A 22,234-nucleotide genomic window follows, 5' to 3' on the forward strand; every position below is an offset into this window, starting at 1 on the left:
CTTAATGCATAAACTTTGTATATGTTTTATATTGTCTTTGATTGGGTTCCTTGAAGTGGATTCCTGGGTTGTGTGATATAAACCATTTTTTTCCCCATTAGGAAAATTCAGTTTTATTCTAAGTAACAAGCTCACTGATATTAATAGACCTTTTCATGACATATGTTCGGCACCAGAAAATCCCCAACGAGTCATGTATTTCTTCAGCATCTGTGTAGATACTCCCCTGGACCATTGTTCCTTGAAGATGTTACCAGTCTTGGTCAGTGAGTGTTTTACTCAAGCATGGCTTACGTGTCACACCTTCCTTCCCCAGTGACCTCCTGCCCCCCAATTACAGCAAAGCTCAGCTGACGGAATGGCGTTCTTCTCTCGACTCGTTGAACAAGCACATCGGTGAGTGAGGTCTGTGGGATCCCACTCAGGTCCCTCCAGAGCTCTGTTCAAGCAGTAGCTTTGTAGCCGTTTCAGTCTGTCAGCCAATTGTTTATGTCAGGGTCTATTACAAACTCAGAAATAGGTGGCAGGTCACTCCTGGGGAAGATGGGTGGCGGGGGAGTGGAGGGAAGAGTAAGCTCTGGGGGTCCATATTGGATCCCAAGTTCTTACCTGGAAGAGTCCCCCTCCTCCCACTACCTCCCACATCCCTGCCCAGCCCACAGCCATGGCAGCCCCACGCTCTGACCCCTGACCACAGCATGAGCTAGAGGGGTGACTCCAAGGCCAGATCCTGCGTGTGTGAGGTGTGCTGTCCCTGCCATGTGACCTAGGGAAAGTCATGGCCTCCCTCAGTCTCACATTTCTCTTCCATAAAGTAGGGATCTCAGGAGTAATAAAGATACCTACCTTGTGAGGTTAACATAAGAAACACATACAGTCCTGTGGTCCAGTTGTAGTTTAGTGCCTGGCTTATTTGGCGCTCAAGAATAAATGGTAATATTTAGAAATTCTCTATACCAGGGTCCTCAAACTCCAACCCATCATCAGTAAATAAGTTTCACTGGGACACAGCTCTGCTCATTTGTTTACATGCTGTCTCTGGCTGCTTCTGCTCTGTAACAGCAGAAATGAGTGGTTGCGGCAGAGACTGTATGGCTCTCAAAGCTGGAAATATTTACTATCTAGCAGAGTTTGCCAAGTCTTACTGTAGAATATACATAATACTTTCATCTCCTTTGAGATAACCCAGTGAAGTCAGTGGTATCATTGCCCCCTATGATGGAGAAAGATTCAGAAGCACAGAGAGGTGAAGCATCCTGCTCAGGGTCACACAGCTAAGGAAATGTCACAGCTGGATTTGACCTGACTGCTTTGGTTAGTAGTACCCACCACTGCTCCCGGGACTCTCAGGGTTATAATTCTAAAGATATTATAATTGTATTATAACACCAAAGGTAAGAGCCCTGAGACCCTAAATAATAGCAATGGCTGCCATTCATTGGGCACCGCCTAGGAGTAAGCAAGGGGCTGGGCCCTGGTAACCAGTGGAGTAGATCTCTCTTGGGTGCCTCCAGTCCAGACCACGCAGGATGTTACAGCAGGGAGTGAACAAGTGACCAGCTACTTTAATTTAGATTTGGGGCATAGCCTGGTTGAGGGTTATGTAAGACCTTGCCAAGGAAGTGACCATCCAGTTGAAACCTGCAAGGCGAGTATGAGTTAGATACGTCCAGGGGTCAGGGTAGCTTTCCAAGCCAGAAGACTAGTATGTGGGGAGGCTGAGAGGCCAAACAGAGCTGGGACCTTTGGGGAAAAAGATAAGAGGCCAGAGGGCCAGGCTGTGCTGGCCACATGGCCGCGTGTGAGAGGCTGAACTTCATCCTGAAGGCAGTGGGAACCCAGTGGAAGGTTCCGAGCTGGGAGTGATAAGGTTGGTAGGGGGCAGATCAGAAGGGAACAGAAACAGAAGCACAGAAACCCTGGAGAGGGGGTCTTCATCACACTGATTTCCTAGGAGGGGTGGGGATGTGCTGGCCTAGACGGTGGCCCTGGAGATGGCAGAAACCAGCTTTACAGCATCTCGTCACCAGTTCCACTGCACATCCACCCTCCCCAGTGTCCTCACTGCCCCCTAAGCTCCCTCCTCCCCAGCCCTTGTCAAGGAACAGCCACCACACCATCTCTGGGTCATCTTTCAGTTTCTGGAACTGACAGGAGCATTAAACTTCAGTTCCTTATCTTAGAAACCAAGAGTCACACTGAGGTGACTATAAACCAGAAACAGTAGGGAGGAAGAAGAGGAGAAAGATCAGTCGGTCACATTCCGAATGTTCTGGTCCAATCACTTCTTGAGGGATTCATCCCAGACATGATCTGTAAATGCTCTTAATTTGCACCTTGTTACTGTTCTGTCGCTCAGGACAACTACCCTGAAAGAGTTTCATCAGCCTTGAAACTGAGTCAGGGGTCAGAATCAGAACAGAAAAATGTGGTTCCTCGTTTGAGGTCCCTATCTTGGGGTATTGAGGACTTTGAGGTGAGGGAGACAGCACCCCCTGATGTAAATGATCCCTGCTCTGGAGGCACTTTGCTGGGGAGAAGCTACTTCCTGAGAAATGGGAAAGCCCTCCTCCCGACCTTCCCTCTTCTGGAAGAGCTGCTGATGTGTTCTTTTTACCCACCCATGGAGATGCCTACCACATGGACTGCATGATGCGGATCCGCTTGCAGTACGAGAAGATCTGGCAGGAGTGCCTAGCCCAAGGGCAGAAGTGCAGGGTGGGTGTCCCTCCCAGCCCTGCCCCTCCACCCTGCAGACCCCGCTTTCCCTCCGCGTTGGTTTCTGGGCATTCTGAAGCTGTTCCCTCAGCCTGGACTCCCTCGTCCCCAGCTGTTCCCACCTACCCCTCCGTGGCCCCCAACCTGACCACCTCCAGGGAGCCTTCCTTGACCCCACAGACAAAATTTAGCACTCTGATCACCTCACCCTTCACTTGACCCTCTGTATCACTTGACTTTATTTATTCAGTGGAGATTATGTCATGGACGTTATTCCACCAGTTCCCTTTTATAAACAGTGCTGCCACTGCTGTCACAGCCAACTTTACTCTCTACCCGCCAGCCTCTGTTCTTCACCCACCCGCCGCTGTTAGAGTGTGAGACAGTGAGACCTCCCACAACCCCCTTCAATGACAAGGTGTGGTTTCCTGAGGTATGAGGACATATTATGTCAAAAGGCCCCTTCCCCGCCTCCTTTGTAAGACTGTTTAGATGAAAATCCCCCACACCTAATCATTTTGAATATGGTCTAACATGCTGGCTGTGGCTGTAGGAGTCCCCAGGCCATGACGGTCTTGCCTGTAGGCCCCAAGACGCTCCTGCTGCCTCACATGTGTGTCTGTCAAGTTTTGGCTCTGCCATCAGGACCCTGAACAGAGTTCAGGGGAGCGGAGGGCTTTCCAGTGCACTGTGGGTGCTGTGGTCCCTGGGGGCTGTGCCACTCTCTTGCACCACTCTCATCAGATCCTCCAAGGTCCTACAGAGTGGGTGTCACTGGCCCCATCTGAAGATGAGAAGACCAGTTTGCAAAAGATCCAGGGGCTGTCCCAGCCCACAGGGCTCTGCCTGCTTGCTCTGGGGCCTTAGGGGCCATCACATGCCTCCTAGTCAGTCCTTTAGGGACATCGGACCTTAAGAGTAAAGCCTGGAGGGAAGCCTTGTGCTCTAGAGAGCCTCCCCAAGACCACGCCCCCAGCACTCACCTCCTCACTCACCCCTGCCCCTGGGATTCCACAGCCCTGTGGCCCTAGCGTCAGTTCCTTGTGCCCCTGCTCACGGCCCTCTGCTGGGCAATATGCAGGGTGTGAGTGCTGAGGTCACCACGGACCCTAGGAGCACTTTGAGCCTGACAGATGGCGCCTGGTGTTCCTGGGCAGCAGCATTGGAAGTGTTCAACTGGAGACACATTTCATGTTTTATAATAATTGGGGGAGGTTGATTTATTCTAGATTTTGTGCATAAATCAAGTCTATTAATATAGAGAACTGGCTTTCCAGTTGGCATAACTCCAGACAGGAAATGGGAGCCCTGTCTGGCTTACAGCAATGCTGAGGGTGTGTAGGATGGCAGTTTATGCCTGTAGGATCGGAAGTAGGAGAGTTCAGATCCCAGGCCCACCACTTGCCAGGTGTGTGCACTCCAGCAAGTCCCTTCACTTCTCCCCAAGCTTTAGTTTCCTTATCTGCCAAGAGGGGCTAATGAGAACACCTCTGGCAGAGTCAGTGACCAGGGGCGGTACTCAGCACCTGGACACAGTGGGCAGATGAAGCTGGCCTGACTGGGCCACTGTGGGGCTTTCTGCCAAGGTTCATGGAGATGGGTGGGAGGTTGGTCTCGGGGCAGGACCAGTCCCGAGGTGAAGCCCCCATCAGCCTAAGCCGGGCTCTGCCTCGCCCCCTTCCAGAAGCAGCTGCTGGACTGGAAGGCCTTCACTGAGGAGGAGGCAGAGAGCCTGGTGAGCCCATCCTTCTTCCAGATGGTGGGATGTCTCCAGAGCAAGGTGGAGGAGGAGCTGGAGGTCTTGGACGTGCGTAACTGGGGACCTGTGCTGCTGGGGAGCAGGGTGGTCACCCAGGATGCTGGGCTGTGAGAGGAGTGGGAGTCCAGGGGCTTACAACTTTGTCCCTGGTGAGTGCCTCCGCCTTGTCATGGCCAGCCCCTCTGGAGCAATTCCCCTGCACTGCCAGGCACTCCGGGCTCACCCCTGGCTCCCCAGCCACCCCCAGACTCCAGTCAAACACTCTCGGGCAGAGTGCCCCCCCAGGCCCTTGTCAAGTCTGGGTGCTAGAGATCACAAGGAGCAATTAGCCCAAGTCCCAGATGCCTAGAGTCTAGAGCAAGATTCAGCAAATGCTTCCTGTGGTAAATATTTTAAGCCCTGTCGGGTGTCAGGTTTCTGACTCAAATTCTCACTCTGCTCTTATCACATAGAAGCAGCCCCAGGCAACACAGAAATAAATGGGTATGGCTATGTTTCAATAAAACTTTTTTTCTGGACCCTGAAGTTTGAATTTCACCTAATTATTACATGATTGATTATCTTCTTTAGGTTGTTTTTGGTTTTGTTTTTTTCCCAGCCATTTAAAAATGTAAAATCTGTGCTTAGCTCCCAAGGTTAAACAAAAAAGGCAGAGGGCTACATGTAGCTCATGGGCCAAGTTTGCCAACCCCAGACCCTTTGAGAGTATAAGAGACACATAGGAAAGAGGGAGAGGTGAGACTTTAACAGTAGGCTCTGGTGTTTGGCTCAAGGGCTGTGGCAGGGAGCTCCAAGGAAGGAGAGATGCCCAGGTCAAGATGGGCATGGCCCACTTGATGCCGGAGTGGTGCCTTTCTCCTTCCAGGCCCCGAACTCCCTCTTCAGTGGACAGGGGTACAGGTCTAGAGATGGGACTGCATGTCAGCCAGTCTGAGGGTGTGGCCGTGGACAGACCAGAAATGCTGTCCCAGAGAAGGGAAGGCCGGATGTGAAGATAACCTTGAGGGATGGTGTCCAGACACCAGTCCCTGGAGATCTGGGCCTCCACGGGCTGGTGAGGGAGCCCCGCCCAATGGGCCCTTCTCCTTACCCCGGGGGCTGGTTGACACTTAAAGGCCCCTCCTTTGGGTTCTGCCACCACAGAAATCCTTCGAGACCGTGGCAAAGCAGACAGAGCAGCAGAGCTCAGACCTCTTCAGCTACTTCCAGGAGGCCGTGAACCTATGGGAGACACATCAGAGTGTGCTGTTGATGCAGGAGATGGAGCTCGAGAAGAGGATGGAGCAGCAGCGGCAGAAGCACAGGCGGGAGAACCAGGTGTGGCCCTGGCATCCAGGTAACCCCAACAGGAGAGGAGCGAAGGGCCACACCCAGATTGTCAGCTGCCCATGGCTCTGCCTGGGGGCCCATGAATTCAGCTAGCATTCAGATGCAAAAAAAAAAAAAAGAAAAAGAAATTCAATACCTACTTCACACCGTATTTTATTTTTATGTAAAAATAAATCCCCAGTGTATCTTAGACTCAAAAGTAAAACCTCAAGCTATAAAACTTGACATGAGAAGCTGAGGCTCACCTTGGTCATGGGGGCTGGGTGGCAGTAAAGTTCTGCTGGAATTAGGTCTGGACTGTGCAGTGAGTCCCGGATCCAGACATGTCTGTGATGGGGCTTACCTGAGAGACAGACTGGGGGGCATGGAACATCTTCCTCTGGCAGTCATCCTGACCCCCAGGACATGAACTGGCCCCCACCCACCTGCCTTCACATAGTCTAGGGGTGGAAGGGACGCCCTCAGCATCTGACATCAAGCACAGCGCTGAGAAGGAGAGTGAGGAGTAGGTGTCTCTGGAAGGTGTAAGGGGGCCGGCCCAGACGTGAGGGTAAGGGACATGTCCCTGAGGAGTCCCATCTAAGTAGGGTCATCAGGGATTTAAAATTGAGAAGAACATTCCAGGCAGGGAGAAGAGCCCATAGGCCCAGAGCAGTGAGAGTAAGAACGTGCTTCTTATGTAGAAAAGCCTGCCTGGGGCACCTGGACCTCATCTCCAGGGGCAGGGCCTCTGCATGTCACACCCTCTCTTGGAGCTCTGGTGACTCACATCTGCTTCCTTCTGTTCCTGGTGTGGCTGCCAGGCCCAAGAGGCTCATCTTGACAAGCTCTTGGACCAACTGAGGCAGCAAAGCTATGAGAATAACCTGAAGTCACACCTGGAAAAGGCCAAGGATTTTCTGAAGAATATGCAATGCAGGTAGGCAGACCAGACTCTAGAAGAGGATGGGCTAGAATTCATATTCAAAGTCAGAGGCTGGCTGCCTAGGAGCCCAGCCTCAGGTTGCCTCCAGCTTTAGAGAGCACTGTGGTGCTTTGCAGCTCTGCCCTCGGTCAACACAAAAGCTTTCAAGGAGAATTTTGATCAGAAAAATTTATGGGGGGATGTTTCTGGGTCAAGTAGTTTAAAGTTCAAGAGCATGAGTCCTCCCCTGCTTAAATTTTAAAACATACATGCTTTGTTAAAGAAAAAAAAATTAACCAGTACAAACATAAAGGAAATTCCCCTCATTTCTGCCCAACTCATCCATTTTGTGGACATAGACATTTATAAATGTTGGTATATATACACATGTAAAGTGTCTTTAAAATAAGAATCGTTTTATAACTTTGTTTCATTTTTAAATGACCATCCATTGATTAATATGGATGCTTCATAATGACTTAACCATTCTCTGATTGATAAGCTTTTTAAGACTGGTGCCAGTTTCTCCATATTAAAGACAGTTCCCTGTGAACTCTCTTGCGTCTTTGTGCCCTAGTACAACTAATATTACAAGGGCTATTCACAGAAATGGGATTACACTGCCAGTTGATTGCAGTACTTAGATTCAGAAGTACATTTTAAGGCAAATAAATAACCCCCTGAACCTTGGTCTTCTTACCTCAGGGACAGATGAAATCTGGGGCCTTGGTTTTGGAGTGTTTGATGGGATGATGTAGGTAAAGTCCTAGGACGGGGTTAGGACAGTAGACAGAAAGTGGGAACCCATGCTACCATATGCAAAGAATGCTCTCTGTCTGTGTTTTCTAAATGTTCTACAAAGAGTATGTACTCTTTGTATGATCAGAAAAATAGCAAAACAAATCAAGGACTGTTAGTATAAAAGGAAACCTCCGCAGCAGCTCTGCACAGAACTCGAGGCCAGGTACTAGCCTACCTCCATGAGGCCCGAGGCATGGCTTTTGGCTGGGGTCCCTCACACCCAGCTGACCCCTCCCACTGACAGCACTTTCATCTCCCTTCCTTCCAGGTATGAGGCTTTTCATGGCCTCCTGACAAAGGAAGTGATGGAGTACCCAGTGATCATACTGAAGGAACTCAACTCCTACAGCTCCCACCTCAGCCGACACTTCTGTGTTCGTGAAATCTTTGAACAGGTATGGAAAGGGATAAAAAAAATCCCAGCTGCTCACCAAGAAGCGAAGAGGAGAGGATGACTTCTAGTTCATATTTGCCTCAATAACCCAGGGGACGTTAGAGTCTATGCCAGGATATCAAGGAGTGAGAAACTAAAAGCATCTCCTAAAGAGACTATCTTTTTCTCAGACTCAAAGAGGTCAAAGGCTCAGAATCTAGGCCTCAGGTCTTGAATGGAATTATAATTAAAAGGCTGATTTTATAGGACTCCGAGTACTAGTCATCCAACTCACCATGCCACATAACCATCCTAAAGTCCGGCTCTGACCTACCCATTCTCCTGCTCAGAAAGCCCTCACCCAGTCTGCAGCCCCAACCAAACCCAGCCCACAGTCCCTGGATGACCATGGAGGCCCCCGCATCCGACTCCTGCCCTGACTCCCCCTGCTTCAGTGAACTCCTCACCCTTCCTTTATGTGCCACTGCCCCCTGCCCTTTCCTCACCCTGCTCCTCTGCTGGGATTCCTCCGTCTCTACACACCCCAAACCCCCGCAGACCTCCAGCCACCACCAGTGACAAGACCCCACCCACCCAATCTGACCTTCCGTCCCCTTCTTTGCCCCGCCTCCTCCCCTCTCTGCATGTGCTTGTATGTTGGTTGTTGTCAGATGCAGGAGTGAAGGGCATCCTGCTGGAAGGTGTTTCCTGTGAGGCAGGTGTGGCCTCCTGTCTTTCGTCCAGCTTTGATTGCCCTCAGCACAGTGTCCTGCACATAATTCAGACGTACCGAGTGCTTCCTGGTAAATGCAGGAACACCTGGAGTGTCCTGGTCTGACTCCCAGAGGTGGCTCTTTCCCGCACACATACACCCAGAGTTCTGCACGGCCAGGGCGGAAGGTACTTGTGGTGGACGCTGAACCGGGCTCGGGTTTCCAACAGATGTGGGGTTCCCGAGTCCTCAGAGAAGCCTCCTCTCAGCAGAGATCCCTGTCCCAGTTGCTCGTAAATGCATTGTGTGGCACCTAGGTTAAAGTGAAACTCACGCTGTCCAGAGGTGGAGCTTTGAGATCAGCCTGGCTCCCTGGGTTAAAATGGAGGTGCCACTGTGGTGACAGTAACACAGGAAGGACCTGGGTCTGCAGGGTTTAAGGGGCTTGTCCAAGGGCACCCAGCTTGTGAGGAGCTAGAGTTCCAATCCACTGCTATCAGTGACACACTATTTCCACAACTTCAGCCACAGCCAATGAAACGGGGAATGTGTAGAGTGAAGAGGGGGCTCCCAGGTCACGTACATCCTGATCGTTGAGTATGTTTACATCCAGCAACGGGTGCAGCAGATTCCTGCCCCTTGGATGCATCTCTCCCTATTTGCTTTCTTGTTCTTTGCTCCAGATCACTACCAACCATGTCAGGAAGAGGGTTTATTCTGCGATTTTCATTGTATGATAAAAAACTTTGCTAATGTGCTTGGGATTAAGGAAAGATGATCAGGAACACCCTGCTCACCCCTGTGAAATAAGTGGTCAGGGCCTGCATCAGATGTAGAAGGCAGGGAGGAGGGGGCTTTTCCTTAAAGAAAAGAGACGCCCTCAGAAGTGGCACATGGAGGAAGGCAGCACTATGTATTCAGTGTCTATGTTTTTGCCTCGTAGAACTTGGAGGGAGAAGTCATTTTCCAATTGAGGGAACCAGGTAACATTTTTACAATTCAAGTCTGAGTCTCCCCAACTTCACGCTTGTGTATCTGGGGGCTAGGGAGGCCCAATCAGGCTGCACTGATAACCTGTCTCTTCCTGTGCTTTGGGGCTGATCATCAACAGAGCCACATGAAAAGCAGTTCCAGAAGAGAATGAGAAGACCGAGAGGAAAACGAAGGTCCAAAGCAAACACCCGCAAAGGTGAAGAAAGCAACAGTGGGAGGATGAGTTCCCTCAAGCCAGCCGAAGAGATAGAAGAAGAAGAAGATCAAGAGGCCGAGTCCTCCACCACACAAGAGGTGGCCGTGAGCCCACAGGAGAAGTCTGTACTGAGTGAAGAGATGGATGAGTCCAGGGAGGACTCTATTTCAGGACTGGAAGAAATACAGGTTGAAAGAGACAGCTCCTTGAGATCACCCCCAAACCAGGCCAGTGTGATGGTTCACGAAGAAGAAGAGGAGGAGAAGAAGGAAAAGGTGGAGGAGGAGAGGGGGGAGGAGGAGGAGGAAGAGGAGGAGGAGGAAGAGGAGGAGGAGAAGGAGGAAGAGGAGGAGGAGCGGAGGAGCTCGTCTGTGGATGAGGTAGGCCAGCAAAAGGCTCACTCTTAGGTTTGGAAAATGTGCTGTGTTCACTCTCTGTGTCCCTAGCACAAGCCAGGGTCCCCAGTGGCGCAGTCTCCATTAGGCTATGTCTAAAGAGTAACAAATGTATGTACACTTTTCATTGCTGTCAACAGAGATCCCGTTCTCATGTCCCAGCAATACTTTTTAAACTTCACCTTTCTGTCCTCACATCCCATCTTGCAACCTCTGTAGTGCCCCCTTGACTCTTCCTTATCCCTCCCAGGTCCTCTCTCTTCTCCCAGCTCCTCTTTATTGTAGAGACCAACTTAGCTGCTCCATTCCTTCTCTCTTCCCATTGTCTGATTGTGTAAGAACAAAGATCCATATCCAAGTTGGCAGACAGCTCTCCTTAGAGTGCAGGGAAATGACTCTCATATGAATAAATCTCATCCTCAAAACACATTCAGAGTCACAGAACAGTGATTTGGGATTCCATAATCATGAAATTGCAAAGACTCTTTTCCTATAGTGCTATGGAAGAACTGGCATATAAGACCTCTGAACAGGGACCACAGGCAGGTACTTGAAAAGAGGGCTGGACACCAAGTATAAAATAGTGACGTGGTAAAAACTACTGTCTTAGTCTGTTCAGGCTGCTGTAATGGAATACCATAGACTGGGTGGCTTATAAACACCAGAGATTTATTTCTCACAGTTCTGGAGGCTGGGAATTCAAGATCCAGGCACTGGCAGCTTTGGTGTCTGATGAGGGCCTGCTGCTGCTGCTGCTAAGTTGCATCAGTCGTGTCTGACTCTGTGCGACCCCATAGACGGCAGCCCACCAGGCTTCCCCATCCCTGGGATTCTCCAGGCAAGAACACTGGAGTGGGTTGCCATTTCCTTCTCCAGTGCATAAAAGTGAAAAGTGGAAGTGAAGTCGCTCAGTCGTGTCCGACTCTAATGACCCCATGGACTGCAAGCCTACCAGGCTCCTCCGTCCATGGGATTTTCCAGGCAAAAGTACCAGGGTGGGGTGCCATTGCCTTCTCTGTGATGAGGGCCTACTTCTTGGCAATAAACAGCTCTATTTTTTTTCTGTGTCCTTACATGGTGGAAGGGGCAAGCTCTCTGATACTTTGTTTTCAAGGGCACTATCCGCATTCATGAGGGAGGGCTCTGCTTACTTGCCCTAATAACCTCCCAAAGTCTGCCTCCAAATACCAACACAACGGGGATATGAATTTTGGAGAGACACCAACATTCAATCTATGGCAACCATGCAGCCATTATTTAGTTCCAGCCAATGATGCCATATGGGAATGTAGACTCAGAATTGCCAGATTTTCTGATTTAAAAGAAATCAGAAATCCAGATTTTTAGGTGGCATTTCCCTATTTTAAAAGCATTATATGGGCAAAATATAACCATAGACAAGTTTCATCCCACAGGTTTACAATCTCTGATGTCAAAGGACCTATGGTAAAGATTACCAAGTCTGTTCAATGACGCCAAGTTTAAAGTCTTGTTTTCTGCTTAGGTCAAAGCCCAGGAGGAGAGTCTAGGGGAGATCTCCCAGGAGGAGATGGAGTTCTTCACAACCTCCAGTGGGAACACTTACTTTGTTTTCCTACCCCTGAAACAAGAAGAGAACAGCAAGACACCCCACTCCAACCTTCCTGCCACTCTCTTCAAGGACATTTCCAGTGCCAGGGTCTTAGAAGAAGTGATCATTCCATCCAGACTAGTTTTAGAGATTAAGAAACAGTGAGTGAAAATCCCTTTTATTCTCATTCTCTTCAAGTTTTATTAACAAGGTGAAATATAATAATGAAAGATTGGACTAGTTTCAGATGGAAAAGAAAGCAAATACCATATGCTAACACATATATATGAAATCTAGAAAGACAGTACTGATGTACCAATCTGCAGGGGGCAGCAAGCATTCTAACTTCTGAATTAGTTTTGCTTGTTTGTGAATTTTATTTAAATGGAATCACATAGAGTGTATTCTTTTATATCCAGCTTCTCCTGGTGAACATGTGTATATATATTTCTGTTCGATATATAACTAAGAGTGGGTTATTGGGAAATTGGCTTATATGTGTGTCCATCTTGAGGAGATATGACCAAAAGATACTACCAAAGAGTTTTCAAAAGTGGTTTAACAGTTTGCAGCAGTATTTGAGAATTCCAGTTGCTCCATATCCTCACTTGGTATTGTCAGTGGTTTTTATTTTAGCCATTCTGGTGTGTGTTGTAGTAGTGCCTCATTGTGGTTTTAATTAGCATTTTCCTGATGAGTAACAATGTTGTACTCCTTGTTATATACGTACTGGCCATTTAATCATCTTTCTGTGAAATGACTTATCAAATTCTTTGCTGATTTATTTTGTTGTAGATTACCTATCTTTTTTCTTACTAATTTATGTGAGTTAGTTGTCTACCTTAGACTGAAGTTCTTTTGTTAGTTAAATATGTGGTGAATGTTCATACCCTCTCTGTGCTTTTCTTTTTTTACTCTTGTAAAGATATCTTTTGGTGAAAAGATATATTTTTTAGTAAGGTCTTACACATCAATTTTTCCACTAGGGTTAGTATGATTTCTGTCTTTTCTAAGAAATCTTTGCTTGCCCCAAGGTCGTGAAAATACTCTCCTGTGTTATCTAATGTTATAAACTTTCATAGTTAGATGTACAATTCAACTGGAATTGATTTTTGCTTATGTGTGTGGTATTAGTCAAATTCATTTCTATCCTGTATGAATAGCCAGTTAAGGCCGGGCCATTTGAGAAGACTCTTCTCTCTCCACTGCTCTGCTAGGCCTCCCCTGACTGATGGTGTATGTGTGCCATGTACTCAGTCATGTCCAACTCTCTGCTGCCCCATGGACTGTAGCCCACCAGGCTTCTCTGTTCATGGAATTTTCGAGGCAAGAATATTTGCCTGGGAGTGAGTTGCCATTTCCTACTCCAGAGGATCTTGCTGATGCAGGGACCCCGACTGATTACCATAGCTTAATACTAAGTCTTATTATCTGGTTGTGTAAGTCCTCCAGACTTGATTTCTCCAGAACTGTCTTGACTATCATTGGCCCTTTGTATTTCTGTATAAATTTGAAATCAATTCATCAGTTTCTGTAAGAAAACATCTGCTGAGTTTTTAATTGTTATTGTATTGAATCTATAGATACATTTGGAGAGAACCAACATCTTGACAATACATAGCCAAGAAAATCATGCTGCATTTCTAACAGGATGAAATAATCAACTGGCAAAAATATTTGCAGTTCACATCTCAGTCAGAGGACCTTGTGTTCCCAATATATAAAGTGCTCCCAGAAATTAATAAGAAAAAGTGCAGCTACATACTAGAATGATGGGCAAAAATATTAGTGGATGGTAGACAGGAAAATAAATTTAATAGTCTTGAATTCATAAAAATATGCTCAGTCTCAGTCATAATATGACAAAATTGTCAGATTCAAGAGTTTGACAATACAATCGGAAGCTATGGAGAAATTGTTGTTCAGTCACTATATCGTGTCTGACTACAAACCCATGGACTGCAGCATGCCAGGCTCCTCTGTCCTCCACTATCTCCCAGAATCTACTAAAATTCATGTCCAGTGAGTCAGTGATGCTATCTAACCATCTCAGCCTCTTCCTCCCCTTCTTTTACCTTCAGTCTTTCCCAGCATCAGGTCTTTTTGATGAGTTGCTATTTGCACCAGGGGGCCAAAGTATTGGAGCTTCAGCTTCAGCACCAGTCCTTCCAATGAGTATTCAGGGTTGATTTCCTTTAGGATTGACTGGTTTGATCTCCTTGCTGTCCAAGGGACTCTTAAGAGTTTTCCAGCACCATAATTTGAAAGCATCAATTCTTTAGCACCCAGCCTTGTTTATGGTCCAACTCACACCTGTACATGACTACTAGAAAAATCTTTGACTATACGGACCTTTGTCAGCCCAGTGATATCTCTGCTTTTTAATACACTGTCTGAGTTTGTCATAGATTTTCTTCCAAGGAGCAGGCATCTTTTATTTTCATTGCTGCAGTCACCGTCCATAGTGAGAAATGGAGAAATAGGAACTTTTATTCATTGTCTTGCAACAGAAGCAGTTTGGCAATATCTACCAGATCCACAAATGTATTTCAGGTTTTGATTCAACAATTCCCTTTCAGGGAATTTATCCTATAGAAATTATTCTGCACTTGACATATGTATGAGGTTACACGTTACAGTCTTCTTGGTAAGAACAAATGAATGGAAACCACGCTATGTCCACCACCAGCCAGGGGATCTGGCTAAATGAATGATGGTCCATCCAGACAAAGAAATACAATGAAGTGGGAAATTAAATAAGAAAGAAGGAGTGGAAGAGGGAAGCACTTTATATATCAACCTGGAGAGATCACTCCCTGGTCACAGTTGCTGACCCTCTCTGGTCTGTCCCTCAGGCTTCGAACTGGCTTTTTTGAGCACTTGGAGAAATGGTTTGACCAATGTGCCCTCAATGCTCGGGTCATCGTGGCCAGCAAGATTGATGAGCTGGATTCAGAACTGGAGCTGCGTCTGCACCTGCACCAGCCAAGAGCCCAGCACGTTGAGAAGGACATCCACAACGTCAGGGCAGGTACTGCGGCTCTGCATTCATTAGGCAGCCCTGGTGTGCAACACGCAGTGCTTAGCGTGTTGTCATCACACACTGGAAGATGTGTGTGAGGGTTCGCACCTCCCAGGCTGGCAGAGAAGGTTGTACCCTGAATCCTCACATAAGATTTTTTAAAGAGGGTGTTAGATGCTGAGATGAAGAGTATTGTCTTATTTGAGCTTTAAGGGTCCCAGATACATTCCCACGCCTGTCACTCACACTTTCATGACGGATGCCCTAGAGGCAGGCCTGTAGCTCAGGAATCGGAGCTAATAGGCTCAACCTCTCTAGCTTTATGACTCTGAGCAGGTTACGTGACCTCTCTGATCTGTTCCTAACCTCCTGAGGGCATTTTGATGGTGGTAATTAACTCTCCTTGAAGTGGTACAGTGCGGAATCATGAACAACTGGTATAAGCCAGAGTCTCCAAAAGTGGTAGCCATTATTTTCAGCTTATAATTCTTAATACTTAAAAAGACATGCCATTTCTAAGGCAGAAGGCTCCATCATTTGGGGAGAGGGCACTTTTATTTGAAAGCTTCAATGGTGCCCATCAGGTTTTCACTTGGGTCATACTTTAAACTTCATCATAGATCCTCAGAGCTTCCTGTCACCTTAGGAGACCTGCTTGACTTTTTGGGACCTCGTTGTCCTCATCTTGGAAATGTGTGCATTAAATATAAATATAAACAAAGATGCTCCCTGAAGTCTGGTTTCCTTCCTCTTCCCTGGCTCCTGGTCCAATGTACAATGTGAAAATGGAGGCCAGAGAAGTGAAGCCCCAGAGTCCCGCCATTTGTTTTTGGCAGAGCTGAGCCCACAGCACATCCTCCACTTCCAGGCAGTAGGAGGTCAGATGAGGTAACCCAAGGCTCTCTGCTAGCTCTTAAGGCCTTTGATGGAGCTCTTAAAGTCCGCCATAATCCAGGCTTATTGGAAATGAGTAACCACTGATATAAAGGGTCAGATGCCAACTGCCAAACTTTGTGTTGGCCTTTTGCTCCCAGATCCTCTCACCAAAATCCCTGCCCTCCCCAACATCCCACCTGCTCCCAGGGTGGGAGACGCTCTCCTAGCTCCCAGGCCTTGTTCCCTTCTGCTACAGGCAGGGTATTTCTACCACTCACAGCCAACCAGAGCCTCCTTTCCAATTAAGGACACTGGGACTGTCTCAGATTGGTTCCCCTGAGATCTGAGTCCACTCCCAGGCTGAGCCCTGGGGAGGGCAGGGTGGGGACTGGGCCTTGGCCTAAAAAGTCCCTTCTCTGTAGCTAGCCTGGGAGAGGCATGTCACTATCCAGGAGAACACTGTCCTGAGCTGACCCAGGGTCCCAGAGGACCTCAGCCCTCCCACCCCTGTGTCCTCTTTCAGCTGAGCTCTTGCTTCATCAAGAACGGCTGAACAGCCACTGTGCAGGGGTGATGGAGACACTGAGGAAGGAGAGGATGATGTTCTGCCAGTTCCAAGAGGAGCAAAACTTGAAGAGCAAACACTTCCGCCGCAAGATTTCTGACATGGAGCACATCTTCTTGAACGCCACCAAGAGCCAGAAGTAAGGGTCTTGGGGACTCAGTCATGGCCTGGCAGTCCTAGAACCCTGGCCAGATGCTTGTGCTCAGAGAAGCAGTCCTCCCATCTGCTGTGGACAGCAGAAGAGTCGGGGTTTCCAGAAGGATTTTCATCTCTTCCTGAGAGTAGGAGTCCAGCTACGGTGACGCATCTGGCCAGGGGCTTGGTTCTGGGGGTGGGGGAGCAGCGAGAGAGAAAAAAGGGTGCAAATGTCAGAGTGCAGGGATGCAAATGATGGGCCCTGACATATCCATGGTGGGAAAGACCCAGGGAAATCAGGACGAGCTTCCTGCAGGAGGCCCTAGTGCATGGAATGGAGGGAGGTGAGGAGGAGGCAGAATTCTCCCACCAGAGAGGAGCACTGGCCCAGCTCCAGGTGGGGATGTGCTCAGGGTAGAACCAGGGTTTCCTGGAAGGCCATTCAGGGGTTTGAGGTGAGACCCCGGAAGGCCTCCATCTGGTCACAGGTGAGGAAACTTCACAGGCGTCTGTACAGTGGTCAGGTACCCAAGAGGCAGCTGGTTAGGGTAGACTGGGATGTAAAGAGGAAACCCGCAGGCTGCTCTTTCCGGAAGTCCCAGGGCACAGGAGCCACATTTCTGGGAGTTAAGAGGGGGTGGTGCTAAGGGGAGGACCTGGGGATTCTCTTAGCAATTTGGTGGCAGGAGCCAGACTGAAGAGAGGTGCCCTCTGACCCGGCTCACTGAGAGTCCCGCACTGTGTCTGCACACACTGTCATTCTGAACCTCCTTCTAAGGCCTCTTTGTCTACCCAGTGAAGAGAGGCATGGTTCTGGTGACTGCACAGCTGGGCACGGTGCTCAAGTCATCTCCCAGGCTGCCCTCCCGTGCCCAGGTCACCACCCCGCCCTCCTGTGTCCCCCAGGCTGGCGACTCTCAGCAGCACTCTGCAGCGGGAGCTGCTCAGCTATGTCGACGTCATCCAGGTGTCCCTGCGCAGCTTCCGCCAGTACCTGGAGGAGAGCATGGGCAAGCTGCGCTACACCAACATTGAGTTCATCAAGCACTGCAGGTGGGAGCCAGCATCCGGGCCCCCTGTGGGCCTCTGGGCTCTCTCTGTTGAGAGGTGGTCTTGTTTGCCTCTTCATTTTTCAATTATGACAAAATATCCATAACGTAAATCTGTCCATTTTAACCATTGTATGTGTAGTTCAGTGGCATTAAGTATGTTCATGTTATTGTACAACCATCACCACCATTCATCTCCAGAACATTTTCACCCTCACAACTGAAGCTCTAAACACTAACTGCCTGTTTAGCCTTTCTTCAGCCACTGGGAACCACTATGCTATTAGTATTTTCGGTCTCTATGAATTTGACTACTCTAGGGGCCTCATAGAAGTGAAATCACAGCACATTTGTTCTGTGTGCTTGACTTTTTCGCTTAGCATAATGTCTTCAGTGCTTATCCGTGGGTCAGAATTTCATTCCTTCTTAAAGCTCAATAATATTCCATTGTGTATGATGCGTTTATCCATTCATCCCTTGATGGACATTTGGGTTGTTTCCCTGCTTGTGTCCTTGAACTTCTTCCATGATCTTGTACTTTTAATCTAAAGCCCTGTCTACCACAGTAGTTGGGATGGGTGGAATGGGCTGATCAATGGCTTTTATTTCTCCCAAATTATTTTCAGATTGTTTTCAGAGGGAGGCAACTTCTCTTCTGAAGAAATTGACTCACTGTGTCATCGACTAGAGAAGGAAGCTGCCCGGATAGAGTTTGTTGAAAATTTAATCATGATCAACATGGAAAAGATGGAGAGTGATTACCTGGACCAGGTGAGTAGGCCACACCCTGACCTCTAGCCAGACTCCTGTGACACCCGGTTACTTAGTTGCCTTGCTCACTGCCTGAAAGGCCGGTCAAGCCCCCTTTCCACCCATTAGGTGGGCCTGTCCCCCTCTGCTTCCACAGTCCAAAAGTTCCAAATTAAGCCCCATTCCTTTACTTTTTTCTCTTTCTTTAAGGCTAATGAGTTCATCAGCAAGTTTGAAAGTAAATTCCATAACCTGTCTGTGGACCTTATTTTCATAGAGAAAATCCAGCGCTTGCTGACAAATTTGCAAGTAAACCTCAAGTGCGAGGTAGGACAGATACGTTCTTCATCTGCTGGATGTTTATCACACACTTGCACCCCAGGCACTGTCCCAGATGCCGGGGATACCAGTGTGGTCTCTGCCCCTCTGGGACTTGCACTCCGGCCAGGAAGTCAGAGATTAAACCATAATAGCTTCTAACATCCACTGAGTTAACATGCAGCGCGCATCTTAGTGGGCTTATTTTGATGAATTATATGAGTCCTCACAAGAGCTGTTCTTAGCCCGTTTTAGAAACAAAGAAATTGAGGCAGAGAGACATTAAGAACACAATGTTCCTAAATTGTGGGGCCAAAATGTGAACCCATGTCTGTGACACCGGAAATTCAGGCAGTGCCAGGCCATTTGGGCTACAGAGGACAAGAGGGCCGCATAAGGTGCGTGGGGACATAGAGGAGAGGATTTCCTCTGGACTGGGGAAGTAGTGCTTCCCAAGGCTTGATGGAGAAGGAGGAGCCAGCCAGGCAGGAGGGTGTGGAGCAGTGTCCTGGAGACATCATCAAAAAAATCCTGGGGGAGGTGGAGCCAAGGAGAGAGAGAGAGCTCAAAGAAGAAAACGCGGGGGTGCAATGAGGCTGGAGCCGTGGCTGGTTCAGCAGGGTCCCATGACCTGGGCTCAGTGGCAATGGAATGAGGGTCAGGGCAGTGGGGATAAGGGTACTATTGATTACAGTTTTTTAAGCTGCAGTAAAAACTTTGTTTAAGCTGAAAAGTTTCTTCAAAAACATCACTTTGATGGCTTCTCTCTCCCAAATGTGTTGCCATTTTTATTTAACCATTCCTTTTTGGAGGAATTCTTAGTGGGTTTCACTTTATTACACACAGTGGTGTGATAGACATGCCTTCACTGGAAGCCCTGATGATGTCCATAGGGTGCCTCCCAGAGCTAGAATTCCTGGGCTAGAGCAGGAGTGTTTTCAGGCTCTTTGTGCTTTCCAGGTAGCTTGTACAGATACCCCCTCACCAACAGGGCCTGAGTGTGTCCTCCCAACACCCTCAACCAGTAATGGGGATCACCAGTTTTATTTTTGAAACTTATTTATTTGGCAGGAAAAAAAAATCCTTTAAATTTGCATTGGACTAGTTTCTAATACAGCTTTGCATTTTCCCTCCGATTTCATTTTTCTCATATTTAATCCATCTCTGAGATAATGATTTGCTAAACTTTTTCTTGATCAAAATAAGTATTCTGGAAGTAAATCTCTGAACGTCTGGTTTTTCTAGGTGGCAAAATCCAATTTGCAGACAGAGGGATTAAATTCTTCTCTAGAACAGCTTCAAAGCAAGGTAGAAATGTGCCGAAGCTTAAAAAGGAATAAACAAGTAAGTGTTCAGTAGATGCTAAGCTGTGGATAGTAAAGATGCATGCTAGAATTGTTAACTGGAATAAACTCACATCTGTGGTCTAGATTTCTCTACCACCAGCAGGGCCTCTGAGTCTTCCTACTTCATCTCTGTTTTATTCAATGAAATTAAGGAAGAGAAGAGAAACCAGCCATTGCCCCTGGCCCCCAGCACCTCCCTGGCAGGCATGTTGAGGCCAGTGAGCATGGGGGCTTGAGTCTGGCCTCCCTCCCACTCTGATGTCGCAAGGCCTCCCTCCTTACAATTAGAATGCAGCCCTGGATGAGTAACGGAAGCAGGACTCTGCCCTCTGAACAGCCATCTTTTGTTTGATTTTCCCTTTGTTTTGACCAGTGTGCATAAACTGGTTACTTCCATTTTCTATATATCAATGGTAATAAGTCCCAATTGGAATGAAGTCTGAGAGAAGTGAGGTTCTAAGTGCCTGCCAGGCCCTGATCAGCAAAGAAGGTCTCTGCATGTTTACCTCGTTGATTTGCTTGTTCTCCTGGCTCTAGTGCATGTCTCTGTCCCCCGTGACACCCCTGTGGCCAGTGTGTCCTGGCCACCCTGAGTACTTTTCTCCCCAGCCCAGCCAGGCACTTGTAAACCTGGTGTCCTGGCCAGAAGATCTTTTCTCTTTCGTTTCAGTAACTGAGTTGAAGTTTTATCATTGTTTGTTGTTGTTCAGTTGCTCAGTTGTGTCCGACTCTTTTGCAACCTCATGGCCTCTGAGGCCATGGCTCCTCTGTCCATGGAATTCTCCAGGCAAGAAAATTGGAATGGGTTGCCCTGCCCTTCCGCAGGGGATCTTCCTGACCCAGGGACGAAACCCGGGTCTCCTGCACTGCAGGCAGATTCTTTACCTATACTCTGAGCCACCAAGGAAGTCAAGTAAGTTTAAACCATTAGCTCAGAACAAACCCATAGAACCAGGAATAGTACTCCTGATGCCTCATCGAGGAAGGACCCGCGGCCCAGTAGAGTCACCCAAGAGAGCTGGCCCAGGGCTCCTCATTCCTCCAGGGCCCTCCCTGCAAGAGGGGGGCCTCCCTGGATCCAAGAGGTGTCCTCACCAGCCAGCCGGTTCCCGCAGTCCACATGGAGTCAGCCTGCCCACCTGCAGCCTGCTTCCTGTGGCTTTTTCCCTCCATTTTCTCACTAGGTAGTGAGCACAGAAGACCTCCTTGGCCTTATTCGAACTTGGAAAGAAAAACTGAGCCAAAGGATTGAGTATCTCAACTGCAAGCTGGACATGTTATCCATGACTCACCTGGCCTTTCCTGTAAGGAATGGGATGGGGCAGCCACGGTGAAGAGCATCTGAGCTGGGGGGCTGGGCTCACAGGTGTCCCACAGGGTTCAGCAGATCCCAGGGAGAGAAGACCTCCCAGGCCCCTGCTGGACATCAGGCCTGCAGGGATGCCTTAGAAAGGCCACAGACTGTGGAGTCAGATCTGGGTTCACATCCCAGGTGGGCCACTTCCCTGCACTGGTCCCTTCGGAGATCCATCACCTCCTGGCAGCACCTCCCCACCCCATCAGGGCCCTCTGCTCTCAGGGAAGTCTCACCTCTCAGCCTCTTCCTTCCCATCCGCTCCTATTAGCAGCCACCGGCTTCTCCCCATTCCACCCCCACTACCTTGTCCAAGTCCCCCATCTTTTGCACAAAACGTATGTGCAAAAGATCCTGATCCTGTCCTGATCCTCTCACTTCCCCCTGTGATCCATTCCCTGAGCTGCAGCCAGGCCTCTTGGAGAAGGCCAGTCTGCCCATGTCCCTCTCCTGTCCTCAGGATAAGATCCAGATCCTCACCAGGCCTTCCTTGACCCCTTCATTTCTCTGGTCCCCCTAAGAGCTCACTTGCCCCCAGGCCTTCACTCACCCACTAGTTTGGGCCAGCATCTCCTGACCCCTGTGGCATGTTCTACTTCTTCATGAACCCATAGACCATTCAGTGAGGTCCCCCTTTTAGGAGCTGTCTCCCCTAGACTGTGTGCTCCAAGAGGGCAGAGCCTGTCACCCTCACCCCACACTCAACCTCTCTCACCAAGCTTTCACGAGAGGTCTCAACCAGCTTCCAGGAGGACCTGTCACAGAGCCAATGGCAGCATAAGTGGATGCCCCTCGAGCTGTGCTCTGACCACCCTCAGGCCCCGCCTCTCACTGCCATGCTTTGGACCAGCCCTTCCTTCTGTGGGGAGGATCTTCCTGCTGTGCTGCCAGCACTAAGCTTTCATCACACCAACAGTACTGAGCCCCATGAGACGGAACTCAGGAGTCCTGCTGGGGTCCTTCCCTCCAGGGCTTACAGTGCAGCGAAGACACAGAATAAAATAGGGCATAGCTCAACTAAGTGCTCATGGTGGGGCTCATGGTGGGTCCCTCACTCACTGTTTCTCCA

The 22,234-nt window shown here is 48.7% G+C and overlaps 1 protein-coding gene across 9 annotated transcripts in view; it reads left to right on the forward strand.

Moving 5' to 3' along the window:
• CCDC180 (coiled-coil domain containing 180) overlaps positions 1-22,234 on the forward strand; it is a 57,277-nt gene that overhangs the window by 18,067 nt on the left and 16,976 nt on the right. For all 9 annotated transcript variants that reach the window (XR_009738082.1, XR_009738083.1, XM_061425730.1 and 6 more), the window contains exons 11-26: positions 317-396; positions 2,630-2,718; positions 4,403-4,525; positions 5,621-5,794; positions 6,610-6,725; positions 7,780-7,906; positions 9,540-9,579; positions 9,708-10,165; positions 11,685-11,911; positions 14,606-14,781; positions 16,172-16,352; positions 17,255-17,401; positions 18,024-18,168; positions 18,358-18,474; positions 19,711-19,809; positions 20,996-21,115. Coding sequence is in view for 7 of the 9 variants with exons in the window: in XM_061425730.1 (XP_061281714.1) it covers positions 317-396; positions 2,630-2,718; positions 4,403-4,525; positions 5,621-5,794; positions 6,610-6,725; positions 7,780-7,906; positions 9,540-9,579; positions 9,708-10,165; positions 11,685-11,911; positions 14,606-14,781; positions 16,172-16,352; positions 17,255-17,401; positions 18,024-18,168; positions 18,358-18,474; positions 19,711-19,809; positions 20,996-21,115 (2,419 nt within the window). In the remaining 2 variants the exon portion in view is untranslated. The remainder of the gene's footprint in view (positions 1-316; positions 397-2,629; positions 2,719-4,402; positions 4,526-5,620; positions 5,795-6,609; positions 6,726-7,779; positions 7,907-9,539; positions 9,580-9,707; positions 10,166-11,684; positions 11,912-14,605; positions 14,782-16,171; positions 16,353-17,254; positions 17,402-18,023; positions 18,169-18,357; positions 18,475-19,710; positions 19,810-20,995; positions 21,116-22,234) is intronic.

Source organism: Bos javanicus, chromosome 8 (genome assembly GCF_032452875.1).
Source record: "Bos javanicus breed banteng chromosome 8, ARS-OSU_banteng_1.0, whole genome shotgun sequence".
In the NCBI taxonomy this organism is placed as follows: Eukaryota; Metazoa; Chordata; class Mammalia; order Artiodactyla; family Bovidae; genus Bos; species Bos javanicus.